General features: G+C 24.6%; 1 protein-coding gene across 1 annotated transcript; it reads right to left on the bottom strand.

The window, feature by feature from the left end:
• Positions 1-6,243: 6,243 nt before the first annotated feature.
• LOC129608825 (neither inactivation nor afterpotential protein C) lies at positions 6,244-20,993 on the bottom strand. The gene is made up of 19 exons (XM_055520561.1): positions 20,863-20,993; positions 19,017-19,405; positions 17,888-18,088; positions 16,529-16,832; positions 16,178-16,461; positions 15,825-16,100; positions 15,358-15,746; positions 14,674-15,222; positions 14,454-14,604; positions 14,213-14,354; positions 13,880-14,148; positions 13,519-13,808; positions 12,849-12,998; positions 12,689-12,789; positions 12,521-12,571; positions 10,093-10,277; positions 9,610-10,010; positions 7,061-7,598; positions 6,244-6,990 (listed from the first exon to the last, which is right to left on the bottom strand). The coding sequence occupies exons 2-19, from the start codon at positions 19,098-19,100 to the stop codon at positions 6,634-6,636; spliced, it is 4,722 nt and encodes a 1,573-aa protein (XP_055376536.1). The 5' UTR covers positions 19,101-19,405; positions 20,863-20,993; the 3' UTR covers positions 6,244-6,633.
• Between the last annotated feature and the right edge of the window lie 1,278 nt (positions 20,994-22,271).

Genomic DNA, 22,271 nt, shown 5'->3' on the forward strand with positions numbered 1-22,271 from the left:
CTGGCAGAAAGCACTGTCATTTTAAGAATTAACTGTTACACTTTTATTTTTTTTTTCTTTTCAGATTACCGACTATTAATAGCGAAGTTTTTCAGTAAATTTTTAATATGGTTAAAATTGGTCATCGTTATGTCATTCAATATTTTTATTTGAAAAGTCTTAGTCCAGCCGGTATCAAAAGTGAACTAGATTCTACATCTAGGGGAGTAGCGCAGTTTAAACGTGGATTCACCAGATTTAGCCCCTTCAGATTACTTTCTATTTCCAAACTTGAAAAAATGGGTTGGTGGAAGAAGATTTTTTACAAATGGTAAAGTCTGGCGTTGTTGGCTATTTTGCAGAGTTTCCCAGTTCTTACTATAAAAATGCTATCGAAGCAATTCAACACCATCAAGCTAAAAGGGGACTATGTTGAGAAATAAAAATAAATTTTGTCAAAATTTTTGTGTTTTCTCGGTTAGGCTACTTAATTCTGGGACAGCCCTCGTATATATATAAATCAATCTATTAATCTATTATCTGTTATTACATTTGTTTGTAATTTAAGAATAATAATTCAGAGTTTGATTAAATGTTAAAATTTATTCATTTGCATCTCAATATTTTGCAGATAATTTTAAAAATATTTTGTGTCATAAATATTATTTAATAATAATCAAATTATCTTATTTACATTCTAATAATATTAATAAATACAGACACTTTAATTACATTATATGCATATAATTATATATATATATGTATATACCCATTAATTAAATTAAATTGCTAACAATTTATTTAATAATTAAAACAAAAATTTGTTTATATTTAACTATTAAGTGTGTATGTACAAATATTTTGACTTCTGAATCTTATATATATTGTATAATTATTATAATAATTATTGCTTATATATACCATATACAAAATACATTCAACTTTATTTCTATCTCATTCTTTCACTCAATTCAATTCAAGAAACATTATTATGTATTAATAGAAATATCCTAGTTAACATTAAGAATAATAAGGAATATTAAATTTGAGAAAAAAAAAATAAAAATAAAGAAAATCCGATAATAAAATTTCCTTTTGCTTATACTCGTACTAATGATCTTTATGATAGAATTATCACATAAATGAATAGGCCAAATACCTATATCTATCTCCATCTCTATATAAATACATTAAACTAATGAATTGTCCTTTTAATGCCTTAATTGCAAATCAATAATTGAATTTTGTCCATTTTTAAGAGGTTTCTGTTCTTATTTCTATTATATTGTTGCATATATAGCGTATATAATACAAAAAAAAAAAAAGAATATAGAAATTATGAAATTATTTGCTTTTAATTAATATTAATGATGTCTGGTAACATTGATTTTCAATTTTATAACAAGAAAAATATCATTTCTATATTTCTATTATAATCAATGAATATTTTATTAATTGAAGTGCATAAATAATTTAGGCAATCGAATAAATTAATTGAATTGGAAAATTTCAAAAATAAAAATTTATATGCTATTTATTCTAGATAGATTGAGAGAATTTTGTTTAAAATCTGAAAATTTCTGGTTCTACTCAATGCTTTTAACATTAATCTAACTATAAAATTTTGATTAATTTCATAAAATCTAAATATAGAAATTTTAATCTAATAAAATTTTTTGAAATTTATTTTTTATTTAATTTTAATTTCAAGAGTTTAAGAATTTTTAAAAATTTATTCTATTTGAGATGAGGACTGCCACTCTACCATAAAATTTACAATGAAAGAAACTCAGTTTATGAAGGATTTAAGCTCAGACTATCCTGAATTATTAAATTTTAAATGTATTACAAATGTTTTTGAAAATTAAAAAATTTAAACTAAAATTGAAAGACTTACATATATAAATAAATACCAATCCGTGATGTACGAAAATGTGTTCAAATTATGATTTTTTACATTTTAAAATTCTATGTGGTTTTTTAAATGGTAAACAGTAAAGAAAAGTCACTAATTTGACAGATGGAGAATGTATTAAGGATGGTATTCATTTTTTTTTAATCAAGAATTCTTGATAATTTTTGCTACTTTATTGTTATACTCATACTATTTAAAATGCCACCTATCTGACAAAAATAGTAATTTAAAAGTTCATATTAGATAATATTGTGTAAAAGTAGCAATGACTCTGACTTGCAGTAGCAATGGACCTTGTAAACTTAACAAAAATTAATGATCCGAACGAAACACGTTTTTTTTTTACTCACTTTTATTGCGCATCATAGAATTTACTTAATACTCGTAGCTGTGTTTTTCAATAATTCAATTCCAACTTAGTACTAAATGTGTCCTATGTTTGATAATTGAGTACTGTATGTGCTATCAAAAAAATGTGTTTTATAATGCGGTACTGTGATTGTAGTTTGTTTTATAATTTCGACTACATTTTAGGATTTTTAAGATGTACTCGAAAAAAAAAACTCAGTTTTCATTTTATTGCAATAAAACTCATATTGCATGCCTTTTGTTTCGGAATCTCTTTTAAATGACATTTTGTGTAGGCTCGTTAGTGGGAAGTAAATAAGCGCCACAAGACACAAATTGAAGAGTAAATAATGATCGAACTTTCTTATTATATAAAACACTCCTTTTAAAATCTGTTCTTTTAATAGCACTTAGACCTTAAAATAAAATTTTTCACCATAATTTAAAATCTGTTTAAAAAAAAAATCTATATACGTCAATTTGAGTTTTAAATAAGAATTTGTACTGTGAAATATGAAATGAACGTTTTCAAACTTATGAAAACTTTTTAAAATAGAAAAAAAAAAATCGGCTATTGTTAAAATGAACAGGATGAAATATGGAATTTTTATTTTAAGATATGTAGACATCAAAAAATACAAAAGAAAAGCAAAACAGAAAAAAAAAGTTAAAATAAACAAAACTTTTTGAAATTTAAAAATTTTTTTTGTTGTTTTGTCCATTTTTAACTCCTTAGAAAAACTAAAAATAAAATTTTAAACTATAGTAAAACTTTTTTTTCTTACCCAAATGCCGTAATATGATAATAAACTCTAACATATGCTACCAAGGTTTTGAAATCAACCTCCTAGCTCTGTCCCCCGTATACATACATTTTGTATTTTTGATAAAATTATGAATATAAAATGACAAACCTAAAGATAAGCAAGCTTTCATGTTTCAAAAAATTATAATAGAAACCAAAATGTTCACTTCTCTTTCAAAAAAAAAAATACGCAATTGCAGTACATTTGCATTTTGAATTTTTGAAGATAAAAATATTTTCGTTAAAAATCCTGTTCTTTTCAATTTATGCAGAAAATTTAAAACAAAATTTTATTTTGTGTTTCATGTACATTATAACTTTTTTTTTTATAATGTGAAATTTTTCGATTGTTTGAAATTTCAATATCACAGCTTTTATAGTTTCTAAGATATAGTCAAATAAATTTTGAAGTTGTATGGCAGCTACCCGAACCAGTACCCCAATCATATCCAATTTAAATAATTTAAATAGATTTCTGGCATTTAATATAATAAATCATTTGTGAACATTTAATGAACTTAGCTTAATGAGTTTTTGAGTTATCGTTTGGACGGACAGAAGGACAGGCAAAACTAAATCGACTCAAAATTTCACGGTATTTTTTAGCATTACAAACGGTAAGGCAAATTTAGTATACCCTTCGAACATGTACGTTCGTACGGGTATAAAAATAATTTTCTTCCGCCCTCGATTTTAGAAGAATATTAAACTTTTCTAAAAGCAGACGGAAAAACGTAAAAACGGAATGAATGTAATGTGCAAATTTTTTTCACAATTTTTTTGGAAATGTATTAAAAAATAAAATATTTTGGAATTTCCCGAGATGCATCCGAAAAATTTTTGTACTGATTCCAATACCTTTTATATACGAGTGTGTTATACATTACAAAAAAATGGAATTTAATATTGCTAATCAATAATTAGATTGCGATAATCGCTTTTGATTGCGTTTATTTTTGTGTAAAAACCGGGTTATGTAAATATGTATATATATACATATACATATCTACTTATGCGTATAGAGTAAATTTAATTTCATTTCAAAATCAATTTATAAAAAAAAAAAATCTTTTTTTTTTAAATTTATGCAAACTATGAACTTTGGGGAAAATGAAATTATAATTGTTTTATGATTATCCTGAATTTTTTTTTTTTTTAGAATGAACAAAATAGCAACAAAAAAAATATTCCCTATATTGTAAAATTACGAAAGACTACAGTGGCTTTAGCAAATATGCTAATTTATTGTTCTGACATGGTTTATTTTTTTCTTTTTTATTTCTTTCGTTTTGTTGATTTTTCCTCATATTTTCATTAAAACTAAATTTATGGTTTTAGTTTTTTTTTTTTGTAATTTAGCGAATTAATTAGGAGGTTTTACAATTTTAATTGCCAATAAATTGCATTTAATAATCATTGAGTTCAAAATACAAACAAAAAAAGAAAAGGCTAAACGAACCACAAATTTCTGACACAAATACAACCACAAAAGTCAATTAAAAGATTTTATTAAATTTTTTTTTTTGCATATTATTAAAAAATCTATAATAACTTCAGCAAAAATAATATTTATGCGTAGTTGCTGTTGTGGTTTAAAATGTAGCCAACAGGTGCTGCTATATATTTTATATGTGTATGTGTATGTTTAACTAATAAATATAATTTTGATAATGATAAAATCTGATTATCAAAAAAGAAAATTTAAATTAATTAATGAAAATTTTGTTCGATTTTTTTTTGTCACGAAAATTTATGCACACATAATATTTAAGTTGTAGAGCAACACGCCTTTGTTTTGTGCTAATTTAATTGCATATTAATGGCAGGCATGAAATAATTTAAAATCTATGATAAAACAGTAAGTTAAGTTGACAGTAACTGGTTTTGGTGTGAATATAATGATTATGGCATGAAGGAATAGTGAATGTATTCATACATGAATTTTTATAAAATTTATTTAAATAAAGAGGTTGTTAAAGTAATTCATTATTTTTAATGTGATATTCGAGTGTTGAGTGAATTGTGAATTTTGAGTTTATTGAGAATATTTTAATGCCATTATTATTATACCTATTAGAAAAAATTGAAATTCAGAAATTTGAATTCTTCGGAAAAAAATAGTATATGTTCTTCTGTACAGCAATTATCTACAGAATTTTGCTTGTAAAAGTAGAGGGTTTTGATATGAAATTCAGTTGGTCGTGTCTGTTGATTATAATCAAGAATTATTATAATATGAAAGTATTTGTTTAGCAATTGCAAGGTAATTAATATGAGTTTTTGTGCTCAGAAGTGAAGACCTCATTAAAAGTAAACAAAAATTATATTTGACAACTTTTGAATGAAAGAAAATGAAAATTCTACCAGTGAATCAACATTTATTTTTAATAATTCTTAAATAATTCTTAAATAATTTTCATAATTCTTTACGATAAAATCAAATTGAAAATTTTTTATTTTTTACGATTTTCTTGAAACCACAATTTTTCATTTTGAAATTTAATTTTTAAATTTATTGAATTCATTTTTTTCTTGAATTGGTGAACTTTCAATTTCGAAATTGAATAATAATTGTGAATTTATAAGTTGATTACTGTTTGCAATCTCAAAATTATATTCGCTGTAAATTTTATTTCTTAAATCTTAAAATATAATTGTTATACGTATTCAAAGGACATATTCATGAAGTCCTTTTATATCATTTAAAATTAAATTACTTAATAAATATAATTTACATCAACAGATGTCTCTAAAAAATATTTTACTAATCTAGTGAAAAATAGATGTCACAGTTTGAAATTAAAAATTTCGGAGACACCTATGTGTGAAAATATAATTCGCATAAAGTATATGAAAATATAGATAATTAGAGTCATCTGTTGATTTATTTATCTTAATTCACAATAAACTAAAAAATATTTAGATGGCACTGTAAATTAATATAATAAGGATAATAAAATGAAATTTATACATTTTTCATGTTTATACCAGATTAATTTTAGTCGGGTTACAAACCAAAATTATTTGGGTATGAATTCTGTGATTTAAAAGAAAAAGTTTATGAAACAGATGTCGCTTTAAATTCTCTTACAATTTGAAATTTTTGGAGAATTCAAAAAATTTAAAATAAGTTTCCGGTTACGGCAGTGAAATTACGGAAATATAAGTAACAAAATAAAAATAAATAAATGGTAAGTACACGTAACTAAAACGAATGTTTTAATAATTTATTTTTTTCCACTTACATTAAAATTACATAACTCTTAAAGTAAATATTAATTTTCTTTTTAATATAATAAAGCTCAATTAATTAAACAATTAATAATTTAATGATTTATAATAGTTTTAATAAGGGAAAATATGATGATAAGGGCATAAATTTTATAATTTTTTTTGTATTTGCAATATTAAATTGCTTTTACTAATAACACCGAAATATTTGAAGTTCTTCACTTCTATCATATTAATTTAGTTGAATTAAAAGTGATAAATGGAATTTATATATACATATATAACTACATAAGTAAATATGTATATATATATAGAATTATGTGAATTATAATTACACTTTAATAAAATACAATTTTTATATATCAATAGCATAGCCTGATAATTTAACACCGGGTGCAATTTCTTCATCAACATATCTTGTTTGAAATTCATTATCACCAGAATTTGAATTATTTTGTTTTGAATTATCATTATTCGATGATGAATAATTATTTGTTTTTGGATTATCACGATTCCATGATCTACTATTAGTTTCAGATGATTTAAATTTATTTACTTGACTAAAATTTGTTGTTGTTGAATTTTCATTATTCTGTGATCCTCTACTATTATATTCAAATGTACTTGTATCTTCAGGTCTTGAATAATTAGTTTTTCTCAACATCGATTTAAAATTAAATGGTGGATTATCATTATCGTAATTATTGTCACTCTAAAATAATTTATTAATAAAAGAAATTAATAATTTTAAATTAATTTCATAAATGGAAAATAAAACTTACATTAAAATTTCTACCCAACATTTTCAATTCACTAACATGATTTGGTGGACGAAAATCTCGATTCACCGGTATATTATTATTATAATTTCGACTTCGATTCATTATCGATGCATCATTATTCTTTTGCATATGTGGTGGTAATGGTGCTGCATAATTTTTAATTGAATTCCTCCTTGAACCAGATCGACTTCCACCAGTTCCTTGACTTACCATTATATTTGAATAATTTGAATATCGTTGATTTTGGCTTTGATTAAAATTATCTTTCATTAAATTTTGATTATTACCAGAAAACATTGAATTTTCATTATAATTTTGTTGTAATAAACCTAAATTAGACATATTAGGATCATATTGATTAAAATTTGATCTAATGTCTGTATATTGATTAAAACCAGTTTGATTATTAAAATTGCGATTAGAATTAAAATTTGTATATGGATTGAAGCCAGATTGATTATCAAATTGAGACGTTCGGCTAGCAGAACTAGGTATTATATCTCCACCATATTGATTACTTCGTGCAATAACACCAAGCCTATATTCGTACATATATATATATATATAGATTTTTTAAAAATTATTTCTTAGAAGAACGAAATTCATAATTATATGTTTGGTTTTTGGAAATTTTTGAAATTTATATTAGAAAAAATTAATAAAAATAGAAAATACATAATAATATATTACGTTTAATATATGAGCCCTCTGGAATATTTAGCCGCAACTTCAATCACTTTAATTATTCAGTCATATCTTAATGCAGTCAACTATTAAATTACAAATGAATTAATGGATCAGAAATAATGAACGAATATTTATTACCGATTTAAAATTAATCTGGCAAATATTGAAGAATTGGTGCGAACCGAATCGAAATGTGTCGTTCATATGTGACATTATTTACATATAATAATTGTGAATATGTATAGAAATATATTTTTCAATGATTAAATTAATTATTAAATTGATTTTCGTAATTAAAATGAATGTAATTATTTACAACGAACGACGATGGAATTATTTTGAAATTATTTAGGATTGAACCAAGAGTTTAAAGTAATGTTATGCATGGTTATGTAACACTGGAACTTGTTTACCAAAAAAAATATAATAACAATCGGAATTAAACAATATTTGATGATTTAAAAATGTCTAATTTAAATTACATTATAATATTTGATTTATGTATATTTAAGTGTGAATTGTGTGTATTTACAATGTCAATGCAATAAATATGCTAACCCTCTTGCAATGCAGTATAATTATTCAACATATTTTTGATTTAGATTTAAATTAAATTTACAAATTAAAAATTCTTTTTGAGGTTCTCATTATAAAGCGGAATTAGTTAATATTTTAATTTAGGAAATATGTTTTAATATCAAGAAATGTGATCAATACATAAAAGAATCGATAAATGGCCACTAATAAATGAATTTATAACATTTAAATTCTTTAAATAGGGAAATTTTTGCGATCAGATCTTTAAGAAATTTTCTTGCTAAAGAAAGCAAATAGGGTTTCTCTCGGATTATATATGTATTCTCTATATATAGGATACTCTCTACTTTGTATATAGAGGATACTATATCTCTACTGTATATATAGGATTATACTGCATTAGATTTATAGAGGGTTAACGTATGTAAATGCTATTTTGTTTCATATGTACAAATGTTATGTGTTTTAAGAATAAATTTATTTGATTTAAAATTCAGTAACATTTTTTTTTTCTAATAAATATTGTATTAAATCTATTTTATTATTTAATTTTAAATTATTTTTGATTTATTTTTTAAATCAATTATTAGTTAAATATTAAGAAATTCATTCTATTAATTTAAAATTCGTCATGTTATTCTTAAGCAGAAAAATTCACCTAAATAGAAATTTTACAAATATGTAATAAATGTTACTGAACCCAGAATCAAAAAATTTTTGGTTTTCATACAAATATTTAAAATTAAAATTAAAAAATCTTACATAGATATTTATTTATAACTTAAATAATAATTAATAAAATTCTTAAAAGTCAATTTGAAATTTATTATGCACAAAAAAATTGCTTACTATTAAATAAAATTATATATTGGACAGCCGGCTGTTGTGGGGTAATGAATTTCGAATATAGAAATTTTTCGAACATTTTTAATTTATTAAATTTCTTATTTTTATTTAATTATTATTTAATTTTGTTTTGTAAATTTAAATAAAATCTAGTTATTATTTTAAATAATCAATTAAAAATTTAAAATCGAAATATATTGATTAAATAGAAATATACTTAAATCGATTTCTAATTTAATTCTATTAATAAGGTTGCGATAATCGATAAAATTTCATAAAAATCGATTTTTTGTTTTAATTCCTTTAGTTTAGTATAATAGCAGTTAATGTCATTGCTATAATTATACAAAATGACATTAAATTATCTCAAATTGACTTTCAGTAATACTTAATCTATGTAAAAATAAATTATGAACAAACAAACCAAAAAAAAAGAATTATAAATATTGAATGTTCCATAATAAATTATTTATTCCTACTTTTTCATCATATTTGGATCTCTAACGAATGGCTGGCATAATACATTATCACTTTCATATAATTTATCCCAATTTGTTTGACAACTTTGTTCTTTTTTATATGCATTATATGTCATTAAATATGCAGTTAATGATGGATTCATTTGTAATGGTGCATCCCATGGTTCTTCTTCTGGTTCTGTTGTATTAATTTTCATACGTGATATTGGATTAACTGGATCACACATATATGTTGTATCAAAATATGGTATATCTTGTAAACGAAATGGTAATTTACGTGTTGGTAATGGAACTGGTCCAAATGCTGATACATTAACTTGTTTTACATTAATTTTATCTAAATTAACACCTTTACATATATTCAATAATTGTGAGACAAATTTTTGATTAAAAAAATGAACCTAAAAATAAATGTTTGTTTTTTTGTTATAAAAATTTATTAATTACAATTATTTATAACATTGTATTGTTGTATAAATTTACCTGTTGGGATAAATTTGTAAAATCTATAAATCTTGCTGCACGATAATGTAATAAAACTTGAAATAAGGATTTTGATCTCCATTTTCTTGTATAACTTCTTAAAAATTGAGCTGTTTCTAAATTTAAATTACCGCTTTCAGTACATAATGGACCATATTTTGCTCGTACTCTATATCCTCTATAGACTATGTTTTCATATTTTCCATTTGTTCCAAATTATGTTTCCATTTCAATTATTTGTTTTTCAATTTAATTTTCATATTTTCAATAGGTTTGCATTCCAACAATTTATTTTGCATTTTTGTTACAATGTAATTTATGAGAAATTGGTTGCAGCCCAAATGATTAAATTCAAATATTTTAAAAGAAAGAAAAATAAAAAAAAAAATTCATAAAAAATGTCCTTAATTTAATTAAAATTTCATTTATTTTTATTGTCATTTTTTACTTTTTTTTTATAAAATTAAATTGAAAGTGACACATTTAAAAAAAAGTAAAAAAAAAAAAAGTATTAATGCGTTACGTATTCAGTCTGAATGACAATCAGTTCGTACAATCATCATCAATGTCGAACATTATGATTATTTTTAAAGAAGATTATGCAAAAATGTTGCCAATATGCAGCGAATTAAAAAGGGAAGGAAAAAATTTTTTTTTTAATTTTTTTCTAAACAACACAGAAGGTGTTTAAAAAATGTAATCCAATTTAAAAAAAAGTCAAAGTTTTCGGTAAGTACAAAAGTGTTTAAAGTGAAGTGGAAAAAATAAAAAAAAATTATTTTCCCGCGTTTCTGCTTTCCCGACCCGACGATTTTCAATAATTTTTGTGTTTTTCTTTAGGAAATAATAAGAAATTGTTTTTGTTTTTTTTTAAATTATTATTGTTAATATTTTTAAAATATTTCAAATTTATTTTTCTCTCATTCTTCTTCTTTTATAATACTTTTAAACGTTTTTTCTCTATATGGTCTAAAATTTAATAAAATATTCTTTTATTTCTTTACGGTGTAAGTAAATATATATATATGTCTGTATCTATGTAATTAATACTTAAATAGGTAATTAAATGTTGAAATTAAAAATTTATATGTAGTATTTTTGTAATAAACTATATGATTATCTCAATAATATTGTAAGAAGTCAAATATATAATATATAAAATATACAGTTATTCAAGATTTATATTATCGCCGGCAACACTATTTTTTTGCATCAATTCATAATGAAATTTTAAGATTTGTAGTGTTTACTCGTATTGTGAATTAATTTGGAACTTAAGAAAAAAAACATGTTTTTGAAATTACGGAAAATTAATTCAATAATGAAAAATTTTGAAATGTGCCAAGAAAATATCAATGAAATACGCTTACGTTTCAATACTAGTTCCATAACTAATAATTCGAATATTTTTCTAATACATATTAAGCAAACATAATTCATCTATTTGCAACCGAAAAAGCACAATTAAAATGGTTGGAAATTTTTAAAAACACCAATATATGTGAGCATGTTTTGATTTATTCAATTTCGATATTAGGACATTGTGATTTTTGACATATGTATGAAAACATGCATAAAATTTATTTTTGAAAATAATTATAATTAAAAACGGTAAAAATTAAGTAAATTGAAACATATAAAAACAGAAGAGGATAAATAAAATAATTTATCTGTCAAATAATATTAAAAAATATTTAAAATTGCTATGTCATGTAATCAATATGCGGCGATGCAATAACCCGAGGCTTACTGTATATATTAATATTTTATAATAGTGAGAACACATAATTTTAATATTATGCATTTTGTTTTATAATTTATAAATTTATATAGCGGTATTATTTCTATTCTTCTGTAATTCTTATTTATTTTTAATGATTCTTTCATTTTAACTTTAAATTTTAGACCGGTTTTCTACTACTTTGTGTAAATATAAAATATACATAAAAATGTATATATGTATATATGTATGTATGTTTATAAATAAACTATTGTAAGTATATAGTTTTTAACATTATATAAATAATGTTTTTTTTTAGAATACTGTTTTTTTTTCTTGCAATGTAGTATTAAGATTTATATATTTTTTTTCTTTACTCCTCCTTAATTGAATCAATTGTGGTTTTAACAGCTTCCTCAGCATCTGAAGGTATGTCACTTGTAGACATATAATCAACTTCAGATGCTTCTGATACTAGCTGTTCACTTATTTCATCGTCATTAGCATCATTATTTTCATTGGATTCGTTTGATTCATTAGGTTCATTAGCCTCAGTAGGCTCAGTAGGTTCAGCGGGTTCGGTAGGTTCAGTGGGTTCAGTGGACTCAGTGGGTTCATTAGGTTCTGTTGGTTCATTAGTTTCGTTGGTCGTTTCGTTGGTGGGTTCATTTGAATCATTAGGTTCACTAGATTCAGTAGTTTCCTCACCTTTTTGTATTGTAGTGGCAGCTTCATTCTCTTCTGCTGTTGCAGGTTTTGCTAAATGCAAGAAAAATATATTTATATGTGTGTATGTTTTATTTATAAAAATAATTTTAATTAAATAATTTTTTTAAATTAAATTTAATAAATATTTTAGGTAAACAGAAAACTTACTTTCTAATGGCCTCTTCCCTTCTTTCATTCTACGTCTTGATATGTAAGATCTCATCATCGATTGAACTTTAATAATCTTCTTTACTTGAATTTCATATAATCTAGCAGAAAAAATTATTTTTTTCAATTTTTCTTAATTTCATAATTTGTTTTTCATTACCTTGACAGAAATTCGTCGTTGTAATAACGTAGGAATACTTTTGATTTACCGATTGCCCATCCTTCCATTTTAAGACGAATCAATAACAATCGGCAATTATCTTTTGTGACATCAACAGTTTCATCAAAGTCAAATGCAAGAAATTGATACCTAAAATAAAATTTTAAAATTCAATACAAAACTAAAACAATAACAAAATACTAAAGGCCTCAATATTAATTAAACAGAACATAGCGCGTCGCAGCTGCCGGGAAATGGACAAAAAGGAGACCATTTTTCACTATCTCTGCGAATGTCCGGCTCTGTGCGGTGCTAGACTGGTCATGTGAGATAGAGCATGTGTGACGGGGCTTGACAAAATATCGAAAACTAGCACCGGAGATTTAGAGAGATTTCTCAAGAGAACCGGGTGGCTTAGATAGGCTACCTATAATCGTACGCTTAATGACACCCTAGTGGTCAAGGGGTAGTGGTAGTAAAACATTTGTGCTAATTGGGGTGAGGCAGATCTACTACACCTACCACGTCAATCAACTAACCAAACAACATTATACACGTTTCTCTTTAATATTGATATTTCTCACCCTTATGAGGTGCGTAAACAACATATGATGAAAAAATGTTGAAGTGAGTAAAAAATATATGTATATGGTGAAAAACTATTGTTTACCTTTTTAAGAATTCATGGTATGATATTCTACTTGAATATCCCTGTTGTCTTGCTATGATGGTATCCATAACAGCTAATGCTTTCATTTGTTGTTGTACCATATCTGGATGGAAATTTCTTGGTGCATATTCTAAATCAGCTCGAATACATCTAATGAAATGAAAGCCTACATCTGATTGTTTGGTACTCAATAATTTCATCATTTCTAAGCAAACTGATCTAAATTGAGCTGATATTGTTCTAAGATTTGTAGCTTGAGAGTATTGTCCCCTCGATAATGTATTCAAAACCTGTTTTTTTTAATTTAATGACAGAGAATATAATTTATAATTGTTGAATAGCAGAAAAACATTTTGTTTACATAAGTTCTTTGTTTTCCTTCTTGTTTCTGTTCAGTTTCAAAATCCATTGTTAAATTTCCAGTTTTTGTTAATTGATTTGTAAACAATAACTTAATTGTTTCATCTAATGATGTTCTTAATGATTCAATCATTTCTGGTGGCACAAAATCACGATTTTGATCAGGTATTACTCTCAAATCATATACCACTTTTCCAGTATAATGTGCAACAGCAATTTCATTATTACTTTGCATTTTAATATATGCACTTCGTTTTTCAATTACAGCATCTATTAGCGGTGAAGTTTTATTTTCATTTCAAAATTTTTCAAAATATTTTTTTCTAAATTTTACCTGCGATCGACTCATAACTAAGGTTATCTTTAGTTGCATCATCGAATTTGTAAAAAAGACCTTCTGGCTTTGTTAAAAGTCGGTCTAACGTATCTTTATTATCATGATAATTCAATTGAACTGGAGGTACTTCATCTGCTTCCTTAATCAAATAAAATTAAAAAATTTGAAATTAAAATAAAATTTTAATAAAATTGAGATTTTTTTTAAATTTTTTCTATTGTTGAAAACTTTCCCTTACCTGTTCAAACATTTCTAATGCAAACGTCTTTTGGTTATAGTGATATTGCATCTGTTCATTCATAGTATTGACAATCAGTTGTTGAAGATCATTTCGATGGAAACACTCGAATCCAAACATATCATAAATAACAATAGCATTTGAGTCACCACTTAAAGTTATAAAATATAATCTATTATACTCAACTCAGTTTTGTAGATTTTATATGCTTTGTACTTACAATACAGCTCTGGCGAATGCTAAATTCATATTAATCTTAGCAACAACCCAATCTACAAAACGACAATATATTGTTGCAGCTAATGCATCTCTTGCATCTCTTGCTTCCTCTGGGGTATATTGGCAGCGTTCAGCAATACCACCTTTAACTTTGATATATTGAGTTAATGACCATTGGAATTTCTTTTCATCAACTTTTAATAGATCACATATTTTTGTAACAATGTTACTATCTTCTAATTCCGCACCTTTACTTTCACTTTTAAATCGTATATTACCAATAATAAGAATGGCAGCCAAAATATTACGTACACTTTGTATATTTATTTCTGACATATCTAAATTCAATAAAATTTCTTCGAATTCCTTGTATTTTTCGGCATTCTCTTTTGGTGTATCACGAACATATTTTAATTTGGTTTCTACCTTTTCTTGTGGTACTCTCAAATAACGATAATTTCTATCACCTTTCAATTTATAATCTTTATGTTTATTTTCCGATACTAACCAATCATAGAAGTAATAAAAGATGTGGAAATTATGCTGATTCCTAAAATTGAAAAAAAAATGACAACAAATTAATAAGCAATAAAATTCTTTCTAAATAAGCAAATAAATTCTATGAACATGTCATAAACGTTTCATTAGCTGGAATTGTATTTACTATGAATATTTACATACTTACATGTCAGTAGTTGAGACACGATATTTCTCAAGTAAATTCAATATAAATACGGCTCCACTCATTTTACCAGTTGTACCAAAAGTAATATGATATTGAATATTACAGCGTGTGGAATTATTATTGATTGGTGTACCAGCATTTGTTAACATTAATATTGCTTTTAAAGCATTTTCAATACGTGTTGTTGCTCCCTTATTACCACCACCCAAATAACACAAATGTTTAATAAATAGATGAACATTTGTTGATTTTCCCGAATAAGTTTCACCAGCAAAAATAACATGTTGTGGCACTTTATGATGCATCATATCTTGATAAGCGAGATCAGCAACCGAAAAAATATGCGGGGCATTTTCAGAACGTGATTTAAATTTATATTTTTCATGAAACTGTCCAAATAAATAATTAAAAATAAAAAAAAAATAAAACAATGCCGACTATCTATTTTGATATAAAAAAAAACTTACGCTTTCATCCATGTTAAGTTCAATTTCATTCGAATTCAATGAAAGCAAAATATCGCCAATGAAAGTATAAGATATTCCTTTACTCATTCTGTGAGCTAGTGTTTCTAACACAATACTATCAGCAACATTATCGATAGCAGCTAAATCTTCACAAAGCATTTTTTCCGGTTTTGAATTATATTTTTTAATAAAACCTCGATCAACTAACACTTCTTCAGGTTTTCTATAACTTCCACCTTCTGATTTTTCAATTAAAATTTTTAATTCTTTTTGCATCTATGACAAAAGCACAGTTTTTACAATAGGATAAAAATGAAATGGACTAATTTTTAAAAAATTTAAAATTGACTTACAGTTACTTCATTTTCGAAAGTTTCATTCAAAAATGGATGCTCAACAATTTCCAACATGTGTGCTCGATTTTCAGGATTTTTTTCCAAACATTCAGCAATGAAATCAAGAAAATTTTGACTCCAAGCCGATTGTTTTATTAAAGTTGGCGGTGGATTTCTTACTATTTGAAACATTGCTCTCGTTGGATGCATATCGGCAAATGGTGGTTTACCATCAGCTAATTCAATAGCTGTAATACCCAAAGCCCAAACATCAGATCTGCTGTCATATATTTCGGTCTCCTCTGTTTAAAAATTTAAAATTTTAGAATGAAAGTGTTCAAAAATCAGTTTCAATAATAAAACACCTACTTTTTTCAGGAGCTGTAACAATTTCTGGTGCCATCCAGCATGGTGAACCGATACATGTTCCGGTTTTACCAAAAGTTGAATCAACTTCTCTTGTCAATCCGAAATCACTTAATTTTACTTCACCATTCTTCGTTAATAAAATATTACTTCCTCGAATATCACGATGAATAAAATGATTTCGATTCAATTCGATAGCAGCTTTTGCAGTTTCTTTTAAAATAAATGCAATATGCTCTTCTTTCATTTTTTTATCGAGTGATAAAAGTTTATTAACCATTTCAACAGCAGTTCCTCCATCGCAATACTGTATAAAATCAATTTGAACAATTATTAAAAATTTGGAAAAAATTAAAAATATTTATTATGTGAAATTGACATTAGTTCAAATTTTTGAAACTCAAACACAGTATACTTTGAAACACTATTCAAGCAATAATATAATTTTATACGTTGTCAAAGTGATTGTTATTGTACTACCAATTCGTAAATTGATTGCAATTACAAGTTTGAATTTTTGATAATAATATCGGTTAAGATTGCAAACTGTCTGTTATTTAATGACTTGTGGTTTGTAATAAGTGTACTGACTAGATATACACTTGTTCAAATTCCGACACTTTTAAGTTTTTGTAACATCTAAATAATTCAAAATATATAAAGCGTTCGATCTAGATTTCAACAATTTGTCATAAAATTTAGCAATCCGTCAAAAATTTTGATTCGGTAAAATTCATGTCTTTAGGCTAAGATTTCAAATTAGATTTGAACATTTCAAGCTTTCATGCGACAAATCTCTCTAATTATACAAATGAGTATAAGTAATTGGGTTGCAAAAGAGAAGTGTCAAGTGTCAATAATTTTTATAAATTTAAATTAGGAAAATGAAAACAAAATATCATATTGTAAATGTGTCATTCATTTCTTTACGTTTTATCGTAACGTAAAATTTATTTATTTTTCTGACACATGCATATGTACATATATACATACACAAATATAATTTACATTTGAATTATGTGATAATAGAAAACCATATAAGAATAATCTTCTTAAATCATAAGAGAATTTCCAATAGTTTCTTGTTCACGCAAATTATAATTGGATCAAAAAAAACGTAAAAAAGAAAAGAAGAAGTTATTCAGAGAATAGAAAATAAAGAAAGAATGGGTTTTGATTACATAACATTATCACTATATGTAATTTTCAAGATATGTGAAAATTTTTATTAATTTTTTAGTTTAAGGCTTTTTTTTTTGGAAACTATTTTATTTCTTTATTAGTTTGTGTGTCATGGCCAAAATTTTTATTTAATTATTTTAATTTTTCAGGTACAAATTAGGAAAAAATTAAAATTTTTACCTGTAAAATAAACCAAATATCATCAGGTGCTGCACTATTCTGTTTTTTATAAGTACCATAAAAATCCGGTAAATTTGGGAATCCAGAATGATCACGGAATATTCGATATTCTTCTTCAATTAGAAATTGATGCTCTCTATCGTATGGTTGAATTTTAATTGCAACAATACGACTGTTTTGTAAATCTCGTGCTTTCCATACCTGTAACATTAAATTTTTGAAGTTAATAATCGAATAAGGTTAGTCCAATCAAATCTATAGCTTAATTTTTCAACTTTTAAGCACAGAATATTTAAATTACGTAATGTAGTGGGTTGGGTAAAATAAATTAAATTATGACTTAACAATATTTTTAATTAAATTAAAATAGGCATTTATACGAATAATTATTTAAAAAGGCTAAAATTTTAAATTTTTGCAAATATTATAAGGGGAATAAATCACTTCAGACAAGAGAATAAGTGTTTTCCACATAACATGGTAAGTGCTTCTGATATAAGATAAGGGTTTTGTGTTCTAGATCAAATCCACTCATAGTTTTATGTAAAAAAAAACACTAGAAATAAGTTATTAATATCTTATTCTCTCAATTTCGTTCCATTTTGAGAAAATTTGTTGTTTTTTTACATATTTTGTTCAAATTTAGAAAGAGTGTTTAACTGATATTCTCTTTTTCTCTCCTATATATCTTGCTGGTTTTAATAAGAAAATGTCAATTGAACAAATTCGAATAATAGTGGAAAACAACTCTGCTTCATTGGAATATTTTCTATAACCTTAAGTTACTAAATTTTAAGAAAGCCTACAGTTTTCAAAATTGTAGGCATACTTGAATTTAATTCTTTGCAGGTTTCATAATTTGAATAACTATTATGTCATACAATTTCTCTATACGTCTAAAATACAATACAGTAAAATAGACACCAACGAATGTAGAGCAGAAATTTTTGTAAATTATATAAATAGCTTAGTCAATATTTGTGATACACAAAAAAAAATTCCAATTAAATGAAATTTTCAGAGGTATTGTATGTATATTGTATGTTTTTTCATTTAATTACTAATAGAAATTAATTTTAGGTGAGATGAAGTGTTTTTTGTTTAATATATTACCACAGTTCTTAATTACCTTTGCACAAAATCCAGTACCTAATTCTTCAAGTAAAGTAAATTTATCCGTAGGATCAGGAAGTTGATCATAAGGCATATGCATTTTGATGCAAATTTATTATTTTAATCCTTTTCCTTAAAATTTATATTTTTCCGTTTCGGAAATTATTTATAATAAATTACTTAATTAATAATATTTAATTATAAAGTTTTTAAAATTAAATTTAATTATTTTGATTTTTTTTTTAATATTTTTTATTTTAAATTTTTCTTTTAACTTTTTAAAAAATTAAATTTTTTAAAAAAATTATTCAAAATTTTTTTTTCTTTCTGTAATTTTTAACAATATACGCGATAATATTGTTTTACACCAGTTTTATTGAATAGCGACACTTGCTGACTGATTGACTGAAAATTAAAAAGAAAATTAGAAAAGAAATAGAAACCTTTAATTAAATAAAAAATATAAAATCTCATTAGGGAAATTGTTAACTTTAAAGAAGCCCTAATAATGATTTTTTTAAATAAAATAAAATCAAAAAGTAAATAGAATAGATAATAAATAAAATGTAGGTATACTTGAGGTGTATGTATATGAATGTATGCCAGGTATGGATTTAAGGAATAGGTGAGTTCTTAGGAAATATTTGTAAAAACACAAAAAGGTTCTTTTATATTTCTCTCTTTTTGAATTATTCATAATGAAAATTTGAATAAGTGACTTTGCACTAATCATTTGTGAACAGTAAATTTGGGGTATTATTTTTCAGCATTCGAGAAAATCGAGAATTCCAGTAGGACTTGCACCTCATATTTTTTGATTTATAAATAAAAATGTTCAAAATTGTATGACTTTCAGAAATTTCAATTTTGTGGCCTCATAACTGAAGAATGAAGGCCCAAAAAGGAAAATGTCAACTTGCTTTGGGAGTACCATTGAGTTTCGAAGACCTTGTACATAAATGTCGGATGAAAAGTTTGTAATCCATTCATACATATTAAAACTTTTTAATGTTCAGGCTTGTATTTGAATTATTTCTTAAATTTATAGGTCTATAATTTCTGAAGAAGGGGAAAACTATAAACAAAAAATTTATTCAATCCAAAAAGTTTGTGTAAATGAGAAACAAATTTGGATAAGACTGAAATTGTCGCTTGTAATCATCGAATTAAGAAGTACCAAATTCGATTTAAGAAGTTGTTGTTTGTAACCACAGAATTATTCTGCTTTTTTCAAAATACATATAAATAGTTATAAGTAAAGGTAGATGTAAAAAACCTATAAACATCGATACTAAATATTAAGTACATTTTTGGTTATGCCTTTTTAAAATATTTAAAAAAAAAAGAATTAGTTAAAGAAAATAAGTTGAGAAAGTAGAAAAATTGCAATTTTAAAAGATTATGTTATAAGAAATGCCTTCGTTAAAAATTTTGGTTTTAGAATATTATGCAAAAATTTACGTTATGACGAAACCTTCTTATATTATAGCGTTACAAATTACTTAGAAGGACATTGAATTTAAGTATTTAATTTTTTTTTTGTTTTCTTTCAAAATTTTCAAGAATGTTTAAAATAAGTGCAATAAATGTTGCAACATATTTGCAAAATTTGATGAGACTACACTTAAAATATTTTATTAGGTAACTCATGTTTTTATTTATTTCCTTGGACTTTAAACCATATTGATTTTATTTTTACAGAATTTTTTTTTCTATTGTTGATAATATCGTAAATAATAAGGTAAAGAAATATTTATTAAATCCTTATACATATGGGTTTGTCATGAAATATGGTGTTTATTCAATTTTGAATTTGTGGTAATAGCAAATGAAAGTATTAAGGAATCTGTTAATATACCTACCACCGCCTATTAAGAGAGTTACAGCCTATCAGCTTGCTTTTGAAATTTTATTGTCATTCAAGGTCACAGGCACACTCAAAGAAGTTCTACAGCAGTTATATTAAAATTTCAAGAAAATTTATTGATTTTTGTTAATATATTTGGTATATAGAGTGATTTGGGTATTGGGTATTTGGGTTATAGAGTGACCATATTTATTGAAATCCAAAATAAATAGTACAGTTTAAATTCATTTCCATATTATGTTCAAGTAACAAAAATTCCAAATCGAATTTCTAAATCTATTCAAATTTAATTCTCATGCAAATTATTATATAAGAATATAAGAACTTTTTAATATCGGGTTCGAGTACGTATACCTCGTCAATTATCTGATAATTACGAAATAAAATATAAAAAAAAACCTACTATTTTATATTCTGTAAAAAATTTTTCCGATTGACTAAATTTCACACTACAATAATCTGTGTTAAATAAAATATTTGCTAAATAAATTAAAAAAATTATTTTATTCTTTTAAAATGCACCTACCGCATTTAAGTGGTTTCATGTCCATATTCGAAGTGAATATAATTTACACTAAATAAATATGATAGATATATACTAGAATAATTTAAGTGCAAACTTAAATTAAAAATACGAGAATAAGGTGAAAAACTATAATCTATTTTTAAAACTATTAAACATTTTCGATAAAATGGTATTGTCTAATGCAATGAGACATCTGGATAAAACTGATCATTTGTAAACAGAATATAATTAAGAATGCTATTATATTGCGCCACTGTATTTTTATTATATAAAATTTTTATAATTTTATGGCAAGAACTTGTGTTAAAACAAAAATGATTTATGTATATACTGTCAAGTTTTCTGTATTTTGGTCTACATGATCTTAATATTTGGTTCTACGATTGTTATAGCTATAGTAAAAAGTAGTTTAAATTAAATTAAAGATGGGAAACATATTGAATACGTTTTTTAATGAAAGTTTATTTCAAGATAAATCAAAAAATTACTAAGAAAATTAATAATTATTTAGTTATATACGCGTTATATATGTTAATATTGCTCGAATTTCCGGGTACCATAACTTCTTCTACTTCTCGTAGCAGAAATAATACTAATTAATATTTGCATAAATATATTTGAATATTATTATATTTTTGATATAAAAATTAAATTCATATTCAGTAGAAAAACATCATGCAAATATCCAATATAAAGATTGGGTTTTCTCAATTTGCTGATTGAAAAAATGTTGCAATTGTTCTTTCAAGTCAAAAACGTTGTCTTTCCTTTATCATTTAGGTGGCTGTACAAAAAAAAAACTGCTACTAGTTAGCTTACTCGTAAATAAAATTATAATTTTTGATTTGGTATCCCGAAAGTATGCAAAAAATTGTTTT

This window comes from Condylostylus longicornis, unplaced genomic scaffold (genome assembly GCF_029603195.1).
Source record: "Condylostylus longicornis isolate FDR11 unplaced genomic scaffold, ASM2960319v2 ptg000037l, whole genome shotgun sequence".
In the NCBI taxonomy this organism is placed as follows: Eukaryota; Metazoa; Arthropoda; class Insecta; order Diptera; family Dolichopodidae; genus Condylostylus; species Condylostylus longicornis.